This window comes from Morchella importuna, assembly GCF_003444635.1.
Source record: "Morchella importuna strain M04M26 chromosome Unknown Morimp01GS001, whole genome shotgun sequence".
Taxonomy (NCBI): domain Eukaryota; kingdom Fungi; phylum Ascomycota; class Pezizomycetes; order Pezizales; family Morchellaceae; genus Morchella; species Morchella importuna.
This window is the reverse complement of record NW_025763398.1, coordinates 329,191-346,933: the sequence shown is the minus strand read 5'-3', so window position 1 is coordinate 346,933 and position 17,743 is coordinate 329,191. Positions and strand designations below refer to the sequence as shown.

The 17,743-nt window shown below is 43.3% G+C and overlaps 2 protein-coding genes across 2 annotated transcripts; both read left to right on the top strand.

Annotated features, from left to right (window-relative positions):
* Nucleotides 1-178: 178 nt before the first annotated feature.
* LAJ45_00073 (uncharacterized protein) lies at nt 179-3,272 on the top strand (the record flags this gene model as incomplete). The annotated part of the gene is made up of 10 exons (XM_046109675.1): nt 179-316; nt 377-503; nt 561-712; nt 775-867; nt 940-1,267; nt 1,319-2,077; nt 2,143-2,628; nt 2,769-2,916; nt 3,012-3,061; nt 3,262-3,272. 10 exons carry the CDS (start codon nt 179-181, stop codon nt 3,270-3,272), a joined length of 2,292 nt encoding a protein of 763 aa, XP_045976368.1.
* A 9,924-nt stretch (nt 3,273-13,196) lies between these two features.
* On the top strand, nt 13,197-13,625 carry LAJ45_00072 (uncharacterized protein; the record flags this gene model as incomplete). Its single annotated transcript, XM_046109674.1, has 2 exons — nt 13,197-13,469; nt 13,527-13,625. The coding sequence occupies 2 exons, from the start codon at nt 13,197-13,199 to the stop codon at nt 13,623-13,625; spliced, it is 372 nt and encodes a 123-aa protein (XP_045976367.1).
* Nucleotides 13,626-17,743: the final 4,118 nt, after the last annotated feature.

Sequence of the window (17,743 nt, the reverse complement as noted above, 5' to 3'; positions counted from 1 at the left end):
AGTGATGATAGGGTGCACGTGGGCTGTAAGTATATATCGTACCTATAAGTTTACATCATCAGTCCCACCGATAATTTTTGAGCCGCATCACATGACACGTCATACGCCATCGCGGAAATCGCGAAAACACAATCTCCAAACACATCCGTGAATCAACGCGTCCCACCACTCAACTATAATGGATTCTTCTCCCTTCTCTCGAACTCCAAGTAGAAATCCTTCTGCTCGTGGCCCCGGGAACCAAACACTCGGCTCACCAGCAAGTCGAGGAGGACAGAGAGCTCCGAATCGAACCTTGTTCGCAAATCAACGGGTGGTGAGTGATCCTTCCTGTACCCTTAAGACATTTACTAAACTACTGCCGAGTGATGTGTAGAGTGATGGACGGCGGACTCCAGTAGAGCAGAGCTACACCCTCCCTCCGCCGCCTCCTGAACTTTCGCAACCTCCGCAAACAACCCAGCAGCGGTCATACCTGCCAGTGGGAGTGACCACAAAAGCAGGTACTTTCTCGTCCCAAGGTTTCACTCTGTGGGCCTTTCATCACTGACTAGGAGTAGATTTGTCAAACGAGGGAATTCGGGCCGATCTAAACTCAGTGCGTTATGAGCTTTCCACGCTACAGGAGGAGCGAGAGTTGGAAAAAATTCGACACGAAAAAGAAATACGGGAGTTGCAGTCAAAACTTGAGGAGCGGAGTAAGAAATCAGATGTCGGTTTTTCTTTCTGGTAAGAGGCGATGTGGTATCTTATGGGAACTGATGCATGGGGCAGATTAGCGAAGCAGACAAACGGTATTTGTTCGATAAGCAAAAAGATCTTTCAGAGAAACTACAGAAGGTCAGGGACCAGGCTGCAAGTCACAAGGTATATATTTCGCTTCAGCAAAATGTTTATGTCGATATGATTGTTTTACTAACGATATAATTTATCCTATAGCAAGATCTGGAGCGACAGATTCGAATGCTCAAAGCCGAAAATACTTCGTTGAAAGAAACGGTCTGCGAAAAGGACGAGGATACACAAAGTCAGGACCGTAAATACCGGCAACAAGTGGCCGACCTGAAGTCTCGGAATGAAGCCTTGGTGAAAATGAATAAAGAAATGGGCGAGGAATTAGAAGCGAAAAGCCTCGATCTACAACAAACTCAGACGTCTCTAAGCACGAAGGAAGCGGAGTTGGGTAATCTAGAAACGGAATTATTGAAAGCTAGAGCACAGACGGGGGATCTGGACACATTGAAGATTTTAAAAAAGGAACTTTCAGGTGAGTTCAGTAACAACCTTATTTATGTACAGACCCATTGACAATAAAAAGAACAAGTGACACATATCAAAACACTCGAAGTCACCAACCGAAAACAAACACAAGAGTTAAAACAGTTACGGGATCACAACAAGTCAATCGAAATCCTAGAGGAAGAGAAACAGGCACTTGAGTCGAAGGTTCGGATGATGGATACTCTCCGCCACGAGATATCGGAGGCCCAGCTTCGTGTCTCCATCTTGCAAGACGAGCGGAATTCTTGGAGTAGCTACTTTGAGTCTGAAGGCCTTGAATTCGACTCTCCAGAGGCCCTTGCCAGAGCATTGGTCCACGAGCGGGTTGAAAAGGCCGCTTTAATCGAGAAAGCAGGACGTACCAACCCAGAAATAACAGAGAAAGAGGAGGCTATTCAACGTCTCGAGTCAGAGCTGAGCATCATAAGTAGAGAGTTGGAGAAAACAAAAGAAGATTTGGCGAAGGATTCAAGGGTGAGGCAAAGGCTGGAAAGGCAACGCGCGCTAGCTATGAAGGAAGCACAGTTTCTAAGGGATCAGCTGAAGAGTTTCTCGACGGAGGAGAAAATGTATATGGAAGGAAATTTCGATGAACAAAAGACTAAGCGCATTGAAGAGCTGGAAGTGCTGCTAGAGACATATAAAAAGGAAAATGAAAGTTTGCTTGCGGATGTTGTAAAGAAAGAGGGGGTAGCAAGGGATGAGTTCAACCCTAGAAAGAGATCGAGGGAGGATGATGAGGACGAGAACAAGAGGATCGGAGAAATGATGAGAAAGAATAGACAGTTACAAGAGGGTACCATGCCTTCCCAACCACACCCAATATCTTTGGTTTCTTCTTTCTGACTGTTTTTTTTATAGATATTACACAACTCCAACAATCTTTGGAGGTGTCAAAGAAAGAAATTGAATCGCTCAACATCCGTCTAGCCTCTGCATCATCCACCTCCACTCGTATCCTCCAATTGAAGGATAATCCCACCTCCCGCGAGGAGGCAATCAAAACAGAGACGCTCATAGCTCTTCGCGAAGAAAATGCTGCGCTGTTGGCACAGCTCGAGGACCGCCTTGAAACTCTACCCAGCAACAATAATAAAGTAGTACCATTACGCACTCTTGAAAATGCGCGAAAAGAGATACAGGCGATGGAAAAGACCGTTGCGGATAAGGAGAAAAGGATGCTAAGACTGAAAGAAATTTGGGCAGCAAAATCGATGGAGTTTCGCGAAGCAGTATTTTCACTACTTGGATGGAAGTTGGATTTCTTGCCTAATGGTAGGGTTAAGGTTACGCATATGTTTGCAGGTAACTCTGATGAACAAAGCATCGAGTTTGATGGAGAGAAAGGTAAGCTAAACGTGTTTCGCGAGAAATGCTGTCTTCCAAAGGCTGTAAAACCGGTAGATCCTGTGACCTACCGAGCCGGAGGATGGACTGCTGGAGGAGTATTGACATGTTTAAAAACACTAACTTCTTAATCACAATAGGTACGATGAAGGTCTCTGGTGGGCCTAATAGTATGTTCCGTAGGGAGATCAAAAACCAGTGCACATTTTGGATGGCAAGAAATAGCATCCCGTGTCTACTCTCGAGTATTCTTATCGAGCAATACGAAAAAACTACCCGCGCACAGATGTGAGATCACATTATCGGTAATTTCTTGCGATAAAATACGATAAGTTTAAAGCGACAATTCCGATTCTCCCTACATTTAGCTATTGAGGATGTAGAAAATTTGGCGTTGGAAATCAGCCGGTATATGCGGTGGTGTGGCAGGCAGGTACTAATTCCATGTGGTTTATAATTTTCCTTTAGGCGCGGGGTTTTGCTTCTTTCTTTATTTCTTTCTGTTAATTATCCTTATGTGTAAACTACGGCTACTCTCATAATGCGCATTTAGAAAGTCCATCGGAATACTACGGGAGTTTAAGGATTGGATTTCCTACGACAAAGTTTGCTGTTGACATGTGCCGTGCCTAGAGTTTGAGTAGAATCGATAGGGCTGGGTAGAGACATACAACAATGTCCGTTCGCTTACCGCCATCAACTTTGGCAGGCTCTATAGATCGAGAAATATTTCGGTTGAATACCCACATTGCATATCGGGCGGCATGGTTCGTGAGACGTCTTTTTCTATTTTTTATTTTTTATTTTTTTTTCGGGGGCCGAAACTGGCCATGCATGATTCTCAAAACAAGTCTGTCAAGAAACTGCCTTGAACGCAGCCGCTGCATGCTCGCAAAACCAGGTCTTGTTTTTACAAGTAAGATGCCGCGCGTGTGTATGTGTTCCTGCGTTCAAAACCAACGATCATTTATAGAATGGGGAGATAATCGGCTGGTATATGCACATCCCACAAGTCCTTGATGTCGACAGCTTCATAATCAAGCCCGCGCATGTCTGTCTGTCTAGTCATAGCGGATTAATCACCACTTCTCAAAATTGTTGGCAAGACCGAATTGACATACCTGATGCCTGATTGGACAGACCCCGAGTTATCGATTGAGCCTTGGAAAGATACGCCCTATATAAGCAAATTGTTGGTATGATATCATGATGATCTCTGCAAGCTTTACTCTATGCTCAATATTCAATGGCGATAATATAGCATTGCGATTTCGAGTACTTTTCATGAATTTAGTCATATTCGGGCTAGTTGAGGTTTCAAGGGAATTAAATAATGCCTCCCTATTTTGTAAAAGAACTTAATGTAATTGTGAGACTTCCTGCGCTTGGGAGTGGGGCGAGAGGATACGAGCATGCTCCGTGCTTAGTCGGCCAAGATATAACGCGCGGCAGACAGAAGGAGGTAAATATTCGTCTTTAGTATGCTGGAAGCCCAAAGGGTCGCGGGTATTAGCCGGCCAGGACGGAGATAAACGGGATATACGCGGAGCACCACATATTTATATATCCACGGTTTCCCACACCACGGCTCCAGTTTGGCGGTTCCAGAAAGAAAGGAAGAAGGAGACCTACCGGCATTATCTAATGCTTTGACCCGAGAGCTAGGCTTATGTAAAATGGTCGGTGAGCTTTGTGCTGTCGTGCATGCAGACCCGCAAGTGCAATCTGGTTTTTGCAGCACGGCAATACTCTATTGCGATATGCCGGTTTTGCTACCAGTAAGCATCTGCCGCTCTAGATGGTGGGTTAGGTGCAACCCAAGTATATATCAAGTCATAAAACCTATGTACATGTACACTAGATCAGCTCATTTTCTGTGTCATGAACCCAAATCGATTATATACATGAATAAATTTAGCAAGATCAAATCCCACAAACCTGTAGATTACAATTGCCGGACTCGATTTTGAGTGACGTGGTCCGTGAGATAAAACCAAAAACGGGAGAAAGAAAGAAAGAAAAAAGCAGGCGACCGTAACAACCATATTGTCAGCTCTTCAATCTCTTCTTGGGGTTATAAGTTCTTATGTGCCTGGTTATATTGAATATTCACGTCTCAGCGTCAGTCTCAAATTAATTTAAGTGCCCCTGGGCACCTGCTAGTTTCGTTGTACAGCGGCCCTCCCGCAACATGCTACTGCGCCGAGCGCTGAGATTTGACACCGATTTCCGCTGATAGCTATTATAATTTTGGACAACGCCTGCTGGCATTATGTTTTGTGCTTTGAGTACATGCATCTATCCTGGCATTGAATTTGCGAGGTTTTCGAAAGACTGGTAGTAGCATATGTATATATTCGAGGTGTATATATAATAGATCATTCAAAATTTAAACTACGCTTTGTATACTAATTACTCTCAGTAGAATTGCCTGGCTCTATCAATGGAAAACTCCACGATTCGTACCGACGGATCGTGTTTTATGTACAGACTGGCGTCAGCTGATAAACCTCACTGCTCGTGGCAGTATGAAGATGAGAGGGCAATTTATATGGATGGTGTGCGTTTTGTCTTTCTGAGTTCTGCTTGATCCCGCTGAACTCCTCTTCCGCTCTCTATAGTCACTCGTTTTAAGGGGCAGCTGTTTATGGAAGGTAGCGTTCATATACGCCGGGAAATCGTTTTTCTGCAGGTCCCGAAACATGACCTGAAGCTACAGGAAGTTGATGCGCCAGAGTTATAAGCCAAATAACTTATTTTATGGCAATATTTCTGTGCGCACATCTGGTAAATATCGAAAAACACGTACTCGCCAAGGGGCGGAATTTAGGGTAGAGCAAATACGACGAGTGACGAACCATGATCTAGGTTTCCGGCAAGCAGCAGATACATGTAAATGCTACAAGTGCTACTTTTCATACCACAATACCCTTGAATACGGAAAAGCAAGCATAGTGGTTATGCAAACCCATAGTGTTTCCGGTTTAATGTGGTCATGGCTTCCTATAGATCTGCCTGCAATGGACGACGGGCCGGCTACACACCCCGCAACAAATTATAAATTTGTCTGCTATCTACGGGAAGCCGCGCTATTAATCGGCAATTATAGATCGGGACTACTTGAGAATTACTATGAAGCAACCAAGAAACAGAGACTTCAGGCCTGAAAAATTGGGCGCTGTTCACAAAATATAGAAACTTAGAGTCGTGGAATTATTGACTTGGTACTGCGATAGTACTAGTATATGCATACCTGGTTGTATGAAATTAAATAAGGTAGAGTCAACACAATGAACTACTCCATGTGCCCGATTATCTAGAATATTTCCATAAAATGGAAATAAAAGGATGGATGTAGTTTCCCTCTACAGCAGGGACTTAGATACGCCCCTGCATATATACCACGAGATTCCCCGAGATCCCGTTCCGTCGTGTGCATAATGTTTACCCAAAGGTAAGGTGACCGATGTCATATATGACGGAAGGAGCTGGAGTGAAACATACATTCAGTTGGAAGAGCTCCTTCTTTTCGGTCGCTCGGTGGATACAGTAGAGAAATTGTATATTCACGATGACCAATAGAAATAGGTGAATGCACGTGTGGTTGGTAGACACTTTGCCTTTGATTTCTGCCTCAACGCCTTCGAATTTCAATCGTAGCTAAAAGGTTTCAGTGATGATGAAGCCGCATTATCTGTTCTCCCTCCCTGCTCTGGCCATCTCCGAGAACTCTTTAGTAACGGCGACTTTTCAGACCTTTCGTTGCCGTGCACAGGGAAAACATATTTCTATGACGCGAATAAGTGCGTCAACAATTGTGAGACTTGTCATTCCTTAATATTTCCCACTCATAATTCAGTCCAGTTAAAATTCTAGATTCCGCGGAGGAAATTAGACACTAGTCCATAATGTTATACGATACCCGGATAACGTAAAGCCCAATCCCGAATACCTGGCTGTTAGAGGTCCCTTTGCGCAAAGTCCCCCAGCCCTGGTTCTGGGCCGATTGAAATCGATCGGCACCAATCAGTTGGATGGAACCTATGGAGGAGCAGCTGAACTATGTAGTTTGATGATTTTCAACCCTATATATTTCGAGAAGTCTCGGAGTAATAATCCGGAGCTGGTGCAATCCTGGATCTCATGTCTGAGATCAGCCTCGTAGATTAAATCTTATACACCCGGCGACAAGAAGGCTAGCAATATAATATCACATCATGTCTTTGACCTCCTCTCGCTTTGAACCTATGAGCTTCCATTCATTTGGGGTTGGCCTCGGAGTATTTACCGCGTGCACACCTTTCTTTTCACTTTGCTTTTTTGTTAGTAAATCATGACATAGGTAACAGACGCTCGGGTGGAGGAGGGGTAGAGATAGAGGGGGTGGGCTTACGGTAGGCTTTCTCTTCAGCTACTTCTGAACATTGACAAGGGACTGTGCACCAGCTTCGACTTTGCTATGATCCCCAACGCTCAGATCACACACCCAGCTGTGGCACAGATAACGTTTTTAATGATCCCAAAGATCAGGCCCATTTGTCTGGCTGAGACCCGATAGACTCAATGCCTTGGATATGTCGATCGATTCAACCCTCACGGAATTCGAAGTCTGGGGTGGAGGGGATGCATATGGATGCCCCCCACTATGGAGACCTAGCTAGCTAGCAGGTGGTGGTGGCTTATAGGTCTAGGCGAGAAAGGACTCTAACGATTAATGTTGCGACATCAATTGCATGGCGTAGCTCGAGCTCGAGTACATGTAGTGGACATGCGGGATCTTCTCTTCCTTGGAATTAGACGGTCAGAGTGATGTCTAGCTAGAGCAGAGGTGCAGCTAGCGGTAGCTATGAGGCGGTTCACTCGCTTGTTTCTGTATCTAGCTAGGGTATCTTGGATAGACACATCCCCAGTACACGGACACTTACCAACAGATTGGTTTACATCCTCCGCGCAGCAGTCGAGACCTGTAACTCGTGGATCTATTTCCAAACTGTGCCTATTGCCTATAACGTGCAGTGTACGCATATGTGCACATTTGAAGAAGAAACATCAAGCAAGATAAGACTAGAAAGAGGGAAAACTGCTGCTTACTACTGCCAAACCTGGCCACCAAGCTGGCAATTCTTGCACGGTTTTCTCATTAGTTGTTCAATTGGTCGTAGCCCGGCGGCCTCGGTCCTTCTTCTGCCGAATCTTTCGACGAGAGCATCTTGATCATCATACTGTGCAATGTGGCATAGAGGATTTTTATCCCTCAGGATAAAATGTAAAGTCAACTTAAATCGAAAAGATAGTATATATGCTCTGGAACTCTACATACTAATGCTCACTCATATGCATCCGTGCGTATGTACCTCAAGCTCCGACTTGAGCCGCATTAATAGCCATCTGTGTGACACTTATCACGCGATCTACAAGCAGTGCTTCCTATGGGGGAGTCCCTGCCTTTCTTTCATTATCTTTTTCTTTTCTTTGCTACGTTGCCCTGCATTAAGATGAATTGACCTGCATCACGGTTTATCACTCTCACAGCTTATGTGCCAATGATGGCAAGATGGTTACTACCTAACCTCAACATAGGAGTTAGTATGGTGTACACACATGTACTTTAGCTATTTATTTTAGTGGTACGGCTAGTAGCAGGATGAAATGCATTGTTCATGCTTGCTCGATTCTTGAGTTTCGCTTCTAACAAGAAGCAATATTTCACCCTGTATGTTCCCGAGGAATTAAAGTATCAGATCTTTTCTTTGGTTCAGTGGAGTATCCGTAGCGTATATTCAACAGTATGTGTTTTCTGATCCAGGGCAGATCCTCCACGGAGTCGGGGCAATATCCGCCCTCCTTCGGGTGCCAGTTGGTTGCATAGAAGCACCCATACCTACATGCTACTCTATGTATTTTGATATGAGGGGGTAGAAGAAAGCAGCTGGAAATAGGATGAACACGCAATACTCCTAGTGTCACGAGAGGTGAGTCCTGATTTGTTCTGCTTGTCTTACTTCTCGTGAGGTCACTTTGGTGGCTCGCACCCCCAATTTGTATTCCATGGCCACCACTTGTAATTGGCCCAACAACGTTGATACGGCATCTCCTAAAGGGCGAGCCGGCAAAATAGGCTTATGGCGCTTCCCAGTTACCGGGCTACTATAAACGTTCATGGACCTCTCAAACCGTAGAGCTTGAGATACTATGTTTCTCCACACAGCGGCTTTTGGGGAACGTCTTGGCGGCAAGCAACCCGAGACAAAGCCGCTGTTTCAGTAACCAATGTATGAAGTATGTATATACGCACATGGGAATCCTCAACGCCGATGAACTTCACACCGTTGTGCCGAACTCGCCACTAACGTATGCAGTTCAGAATTCAACAACATTCTATACGTGGCTCAGGCTGGGAGGGCTGCTAGGTGGAACTGACCTTTGTAATGATACACATATGTCGGAATCGATATTCATCAGACGGTAGTCTTCACGATCAATAACCAATAAAGTTTAAACCCCGAGAGGTAAAATTAAAATCGCTACTCAGTTGAACCAATGGTTTCCTCAGGGCTTTCCGAGTTTCAAAATTCATCTAATTTTTGGGCCTAAGGCGGTTACCTGTCCAACCACCAAGGCTAAGACTATCAGCTCTAACCCATATATTAATTACAATTTTCTTATATTCAGTGCATAAAGTCGCACTTTTGTGAATTATGTTTCCATACAGAAGAGTCTGAATCAAAATCCAGCACGTAATCTTGCGGCGACATTTAAAGTATGTACTCAGTTTACTGGGGGGGGGGGGGGGGGGGTGGACAGTGTAAAATTGGTTAATTGATTGAACTAAAATTCGGGGTCAGACTAATAGCAAGGTTGAGTTTTAAAGATTTATAATTATGCTTTATGAGCAGCAATGAGTTTATCTGGCATACAATCGGGAAAGATGGCAAATGAATTTGCATCATCCACTCACCAAGCATCCCATTAGTCCATAAGGCGTGATAAAAGCGACGCGCAGTCCAAAGCCCTATAGTAAGGGTCGGAGGGATACCGGTCACAACGCCCCCCCCCCCCCCCCCTCTCCCCTCCCCCCCCCCCTCTCTCCCCTCCCCCCCCCGATTTTTCCAAGGGAGTGAGGCAGGCTCTGCGACGCCCAATTTAGCCTAGACGGGAACACACGTACATGATAGGCCTATGTGGGATATGCTTAAGAAATTGATGTCTGGCCGAACAAAAGCAAACTTGCCGAACAAAAGCAAACTTGCCGTATAAAATGTCACGTGTTTAACTGTACCGAATAGATCTGTTCCCAGTGGAAAATCCTAACGGGATCCAAATCTCCTAATGGCCAGACCCAATCTCAGTGATAGACTCTTGGTTTCATGAGTGGTAACGATAACGATGGATGGGTGGTATTGTTTTGTAGTAGTGTAAAGAATAAGTAGGAAGCTAGAGGTACGTATGATAAGGTCCATGTTAATCACATAACTCGCAATATAATACCATACTCGAATGTTCTCAATGCATCTTAAGAATGTCGATTAATAGTAGCTAAAGATTTACTTGGCGAAAGCCAAGCCGTGTACGTCTTATATTTATGAGATTCTATGTAGAGTAGATGAACAGCACTAATATCAGCATGAAGTGCATGCCAAGAGTGACTTTGGGGTGGAAGATGACGGCATATTTTGGAAGCACGAGGGTATCTATGTCAGTGGGCCAGGTCACGAGGTGGGGGTCGTATCTGGTTTACCTTGATGCAGATCTAGAAAGCTTGGATACAAGGCTTCTTGTAAAATTGTCTCGTGCGAAAAGGGAGATAGAACAAAGAATATGACATTGAGACCAATAGAATTATGATTACTGTCAAACATCAACTCGACTGAACACTTGGAATTACAAGTACGTTCGTCAAGACCTGAATCCAGTCCTCCAACCGTACCTGCCTACCTACCTTGCTCCCTATGCATACATGTAGTTAGTATTGGACGCCTGTCTCCTTTCGAAGATCTCAAGCGAAGGGAATGAAAAAAGCAAATCAAGAACAAAGTATAACGTGTCCTCGGGCTTTCAAGTCCTGGCGGGGCCAAGTAGACGTCTCTTAATTCGGGCCTTTCCATGTCGAGATGATACTAAGTATGTAGAGCAACACCCAGCTTTCAGCATTCAAAGAGAGCTACAGGGATACAAACTGTGATTTTGCTAACAAATTCCCTCTCTAAACTACAGTCTAGCGTTATTGTATTACAGGGAGTTTTGATAGGTGTTGCAGCTGTACTATGCAATTACAAGGGTTCAGCCCAGCCCAGCTAGAAGATCATGCCGAGAACTCGGTTGCCTCAGCCGGCCGAGTCCCTACTATACGGTCCCTCCCTGTAATGTTTTAAACTGCATGTCCTAGTTCAATGAGCAGTCGATCCCAACTTGCCTCATATTCCTGGGCTAATTGGTACCCAATTGATGTCGCGAGCTTCTAGCTAGCGGCCCAGTGAGCTGCATCGCATGAATTGCTAAAATCCTTCTCAGCTAACTTTTCATCACAGGGCAATCCCTCAATGAATATGCTAGTACATATAACGCCTGAGCGCGGCACATATCTTACGGAAACACCACAACCATCCGTGCTGCAAAGTTGCGTACGTATGTTAAGAGTATATGAGGAGGGATCCTTACTGTTAGGCTGGCGCGAAAATATCTATAACCATAGACCTGTCGAGATGGAGAACTTGCCATACCGTATTTCTGGCCCTTGTTATACGTATATACATGGTGCATATACTCGACTACACAATGCGTAGTTAGAGTGAAGATATCAAGTCCGCGAGGCCGCACAAATGTGGTAATGAACCTGGGTTTAAGGATATGAGTATAGTCCTTTCCACTTTTCACCAAAATTTCGGGCGCAATCTGTTTGTCTAAAAGGCAGCGCAATTTTATCAAGACCTTCCGAAAATCTACGAAGTAGTTATTTTTTTATTCGATATGAATCCGTTTCAGCGCCATTTGAAATGCAAAAACGGCGATATTTCTCAATTCTTAGTAGTGACTCAATCTTAAATGCCTTCGGTTTGGTTAGATTGGCGCAGACGATCTTTTGTTTATTTCGCGGTACCGGGTGCTAGGGAACATGTACTTAGCTTGCGGAGAACGTACATACTTGTACATACATATGTACCCAGCAGCCTAGATTATCGCACATGGAAAGCCTAGTCGAATAGCGATCACAACCTATCTCGGACTTTTTCAGGTGGATCCGATATGCATACCATCCCTTCGGCAAAACGGATATATATGCGTGAATGCGGAATGATGATTTCTGTGGAGCCTTAAGTCAGTCTTCGTTTAAACTAGCCTGTTTTATGAAAACATTCTGCCATGTCCAATATCATAGACCTGAAGAAAAATATGAGTAGAAATGTATTTCCCTGAGCCCACGGAAGAGGCCGTACAGAAAAAGAGATACCGCCATGTTTCTTCTAAGACTATTGTTTTAGTGTCTCTAACAATTCAAGCTGAAGTTTCTTCTTCACAATCAAAGCGTTCCAAGCCTAAGAACCGCTCCAATCAAAATAGATGAGAATGCCATCAAGGCGTCAATATTGCAATATGACCCGAACCCGTGCGCCAGGGACGTTGGCTATTTCTTTTTTAGAAACTCACCGGGCATCCAAGTGAAATATTCCAGATACTTTTAACTAACTCATGTCGACACGCGCACTTATGTATGTTCCCAACATTTATCATGACATAGTGATCATGATCCTTGCACAGAAGCCACCCACATATACTGGAGTGGACCCAGCATCCAGACTTTGGGGGAATATGTAGTTAAGCGTCGCCAGTTGTTGATCCCTGCATTCCGGTACCGAGAGAAAAGGTGAATGCTGCATGACGATAGATAGTAAATCAGGTACGGAATTGAATTAAATGTTGGCCGCTTTGATGAAATGGATGGAGCGCATGGACGATTATCTGTCCCCTCACACATATTATGCAGGTGGCATTAAGATCAAATAAAACTCCGAGTCCGGATCGATTGCCATAAGAGCTCTGTGCTTTCGATCGAGAGGTTAGTACATACTATTCCTGCTGCAATCCGGTGATTCTTGACTCCCACGCTCGCTCAGACAGCATGTCATATACCAATTTACTTATTTCTTTCACCCAAGTAATCAAGGTAAACCTACTCACAGCAGCCAATAGCTTTTCAGGTTGACTTAGCCATCTGGAAATAATAAATTATAATGTCATATAATGTATTAGCAAGAAGAAGAAAATAACGTATAGCTCTTCCCTATTCTAGCCAGAAACTAGTAAATGCTAGTGTAGTATGGGTCAGCTTGAATTAACGTGAATACGCTCGAAAGTATGTCGAAGCGTTTTGCCTTCGACTCGAAATCCATTTAAGATGCCCCTCAAATGCCCTTCTCACCATCAACATCAACACTTCAATTAGCTTTGTCAGCCAGTAAAAAAAAAAAAGATATTACCATCATCCATTAATCAGATCAATAAAGTCGATTTGACTTTTCGAAATATATCGCCAAAAGTCTACCCAGGCCTTGCGGACCAGCATCATAGAAATGTGTCAATCAATCTCAACCTTAACCTCCATTGATGCCACCTCAGTTCCCCTTGAAGTTAAAGATTATGTTCAAAGGGATCCATCCTTCGCTGCCAATGTCAACCAAACCTCCTTCGACGCTGCAGAGGGGTTTCAGAGAGACCCATTCTGCACTTTCATTGGTGCAATCCCAGCATCTTTCATCATTAAAGAGGCTACCCAGGTGGAGATGGGATTTCTTTACCCCATTGTGCCATTCCTTGACTTTGATCCAATCATCAAAACGGTGCCTGTAAGTTTGTAAAACACCCATTTTTATTGGGTGTTGGTTTTAATTTTCCATTGGCAGGTTCCTGGTGTCAAATGCCCTACATGCGAGTTGGCAGGTGTCGAAAGCTGGGTGATTAGAGGGAAGGTCTGTTCCAAGTGTGGGACGCCATGTCAATGAGTGGTATATTGCCATGCAGCCCTCACTGGATGATCTGGGATTTCGTAGGGCGATGGTGATGAATTGTGGACATGCTAGGAGTTTTGGACTGCGTTGAATTTCGGGATATGAATTGCAAGAATTGTTTTGGTTTATTTGGATTTTGCTTATTTAAGATGAGTGGTTTTAAGATGGATCCAGATGTTATAGCAAAGTTGGAGGATTATGCAGTCATGGAAGTAACAAATTGGGAATGATATACTTTTCTTAATTTCTGGTGCCATTCAAACATCAAATCAGTGACTATGGTAAAAATGCAGAACTTATGGACAAGGGAATAAAAGAAGGAATTGGAGAGGGGCGTTACGAGTGTAAAAAGAAACAAGAGAGTATAACTATAGAGCCTGGAAATGTTTATGGATAATGGTTAAATCAGTATCGAATTAGATTCGGTGGGATAGTTGAAAGCTTCTTAATCAGGGATTGTGTAGTTAAGGAAGCCCTAGAATGTTCCTTATAATACACGTGAGCGCTGATGAAATAATCTTACAGGCAGGGGAGCTGAGCTTATGTAACGATGAATATGGGTGAGGTGTTCGTCTCAAACCAGTTCAAGTCTGATTTAGTCTCGCTGTTATATCTTCAATGGCATTAGAGTGGGGTATATCTGGGTCCTATGTATAGGTTTATATTACTGACGCCTGGTTCTAGACAAGATTAGTGATTAAATTAGCCACCCGGCGTATCATAGAAGATTCGGGATAGGAGAACGAGCTTTCATATAGAAAGTCAGTATTGGAGGCCGCAATCGTTTGAGTAAGGTATCTTAGCATGGAGATTTCCGTTGAAGATAGGATGGAACTTCACACATTGTGAGATATTGCATCGGTATTGGAGGTTGGTTCATCGCTCGGCACAATGCCCTAAAATGGTGTTCATATTATATTACTCAAGAGTATGGATATAGTGTGATTAACTGGGGACCCGGGATAATGTAATGTCCTGTACCAAGCTTCTATGCGGTCGGTCAGAGGAATGGAGGACATATGTCTTTCTACAAGAAGTGCCACAATTATCCCCTTAAATTCGCAGCCTCTATACCAAGATTGCGTCAAGACTGTGCCTAAAAAGTGACAGGCCCAGAGGTTTTGATAACTTTATCCTAATATAGTATCCGCATGAAGTCCGTATTAGGGATTCGACTGGACCAACCACTCCATGGACGCAGGGGATACATCTTACTCAGCGGTTGTCCGAGATGCTTCCTTGTATATATGATGTGGGCTATACTAATTAATAATATGAGTTCACCCACTGAATAAATGCGCGTATATAGGGCAAAATAGCTCTAGAGCTCGCAGATGTACTGGAGTGGCGGTATAGTGGTTAGAAACAGTTCGCCATAGTCAGAAACATGCCAGAAAGATTCGATTGTTCGAACTCAATTGTTGCTACAAAGATCCAGTGAGATGTAAATATAATCGGTGATTTCTGATAATTAGATAGGCACTATCCGAACTCAACGACTTTATTAGAAAACTAACCTTGCCTAAAAGAGTTATTCTTCAGAACTTGACTCCCTCATAAAATACTAAATCGTCAATGCTACCACCATTAGCCCGGTATACAAGGTATTCATGTTTTGTACTGAAGATAGAAATTATCTCTAACCAAGGCTAGTTGATATTAATGGCCTTAGAAGAGTTATTAGACATAGACTAAGCTTGCTATTTCTGAATGTAGGGCCGGGAATTGATTCGTGAAATAACTTTTAGATATGATAACAATCAGTTCTATAGAAAAATGTAAAAATCAAACTCCAGGGTAATTAGAAGCTGACCTTCATTCATGACCTTCATTCACGACCTAGATAAATGGCATTCAATGCGTTTAAATGGGTCAATTTTGAGCCATTGGAATATGAGAGAGAATTTTTCGATTTTCCTTGTTTATCTTACTCTACCAGGGGGAATTCGCTCAATCCAGTTCGCCAATATTCAGGTATTCTTATGGTTATCGAGATGATTTTTTTGTTTAATTGGTTATCGAGATGAGATTAAAGTAGAGGAGGTGTGCGGGATATGAATTGAGCGTAAAGATATAGAGATATATTTTCGATGCTCGGCCGTGTCTTTTAGTTGATTTTTATTGTAGAGTTCTATGATATCTTCAATTCATATCCCTTGAACGCTCGCTCGTGGTTGAAAGAGTTCTGCCTAAGTCCTTGAGTAACTTTTATGTAAAAAGGCTATGTCGACGACTGGTGAGTAAGACTTAAGTGTTTCTCTAACATAATAACTTCGCTGTAAATTATTATTTAAACCTGACGAGCTAGAAAGGGCGAATTAAGTAGATTTTAGGCAGAGGCGGTATATCTGTGAGTCAAAACGTCAGCTCGGCCTGCTATTTCTTTTATTATTATTATTGTTCTTATTATTACTTAACTTCGAGGGATCTATCACTTCTGAGATTGAAATAGTTAGCTATCAATCACTATTAACATTCTTTGATACAAGTGAGGGTCGAGTTTTGCATTTTAAGTCAGCGGAGAACCTAAACTATCAGTCCCTACATAATAGCAGGGTATACAGTACCTAGATTATCACAAAGACTCGGCGTAGTCAAACGGATGCCCTGGCACTTCTAATTTATCACCCGGGAATGGGTAGATCATTCAATGTTATGGGAAAGTTATTATCAATAAGATTAAGATAGAAAAAGGTCCTCGGTGGAAAGTGCTATCGCAATGTTGGCACCTGTGATTAAATATTATTTTGATCGATCTTTTAAAGTGGATGAAAACAAGAAAGAATATAACAATGGAGAGTCCTAAAGGTATAGCGTATGATCAGTCAGTAGGTACATACAGTAACTAAATATCGATGGCCATATTCATGGTTAAAAATGGTTTTTCACCGCAACGCCGAAATCAGGTACCTCTCGCGGTCAGTTGATTCGCCCTGGCCCGCATGGTAGACGAACCAAAAATCTCTTCAGCCGCCAAATTGGGTTCCTATCAATCGGGTTCAGTTTTAGTTCCCATTCGGCGCTGAAATGACCCACCAAAATAGCTCTCTCACCGCTCGGGAAAACACGATCAAAAACAAGGCTCCTAACTGGCTTTTAAGCCCATCAAGAACCATCAGGGCCAGAAAAAGTACCGAGATGTACGATAGGATGAATTTGTCTCTGCGGCCGTGTCAGGGTTTCCAGGTGCCGAAACCGGAGGCCAAGAAGAGGATTGTTGTCGAAACTGCATAATATATGTATCTCCTAGTCTAGTCGATTTGAGCATTCTCAATAGGCCCAGACTCGATTATGTTTCAACACTGTTGCTCTTTGTGAATGGGGATTGGCAACCAAGAAATTAACCTGAGTATTACAAATTCAAGTCGTACACCGCTCTGATATGGAGATATCCTTCGTCTATCTGTAATGATTGTGATGTCATGCTTGGTGTTGATTATGTTGTGTGATGCTTCAGAATACTCGTGGGTGCTCAGGGGTCCGGAATTGCTCATGGTAACCAATCAAAATGCTAGATTTACAAGTCATCAATCTCGAGCTATGTAATCTTTGGTGTATTCTCGTAGGCTTGATTTGCCTAGCTTATCGTGTAGATTAGTCTTTCGTCCCATCTTCGGTCTAACTGATCACACCTTCACCATGGAATTCAGTATAACCCACAGCCGGAAATTTCATTGTAAAACCACTGCGGTTTACTTTCTGAATCCAATCATGGAATCCGATCGCTCTCCTCAAAACTATCCATGTGCGAAATTCATGTGGTGGAATTACCCCATAAAAGATTATAGGGCAGTGTTGTTCCTCGCATCGGATTGGCGATTTCTCGTGACAGGTGGCTTTCAAGTGATCGAATAATCATAATAATATATGACAATAATAGACAATTGTAGGATGGAAGGAGAGAAGAGTGAAGATATAAGGAAGAATATGTCTTACCAGGAAAGAAGCGATGGTGGGTCATATCAGGCAGCCGCTCTTTGTCTGGTGGCTATGTTCTTTTAGGACCTCTTTTTGCCTGATGTTTATTACCGGTGCCCGATTCACATTGCAGGTGTAGAGACGGCCATAAATGTAATTAGTACATGTATGGACCTATATGTAGTTTCTAAAAT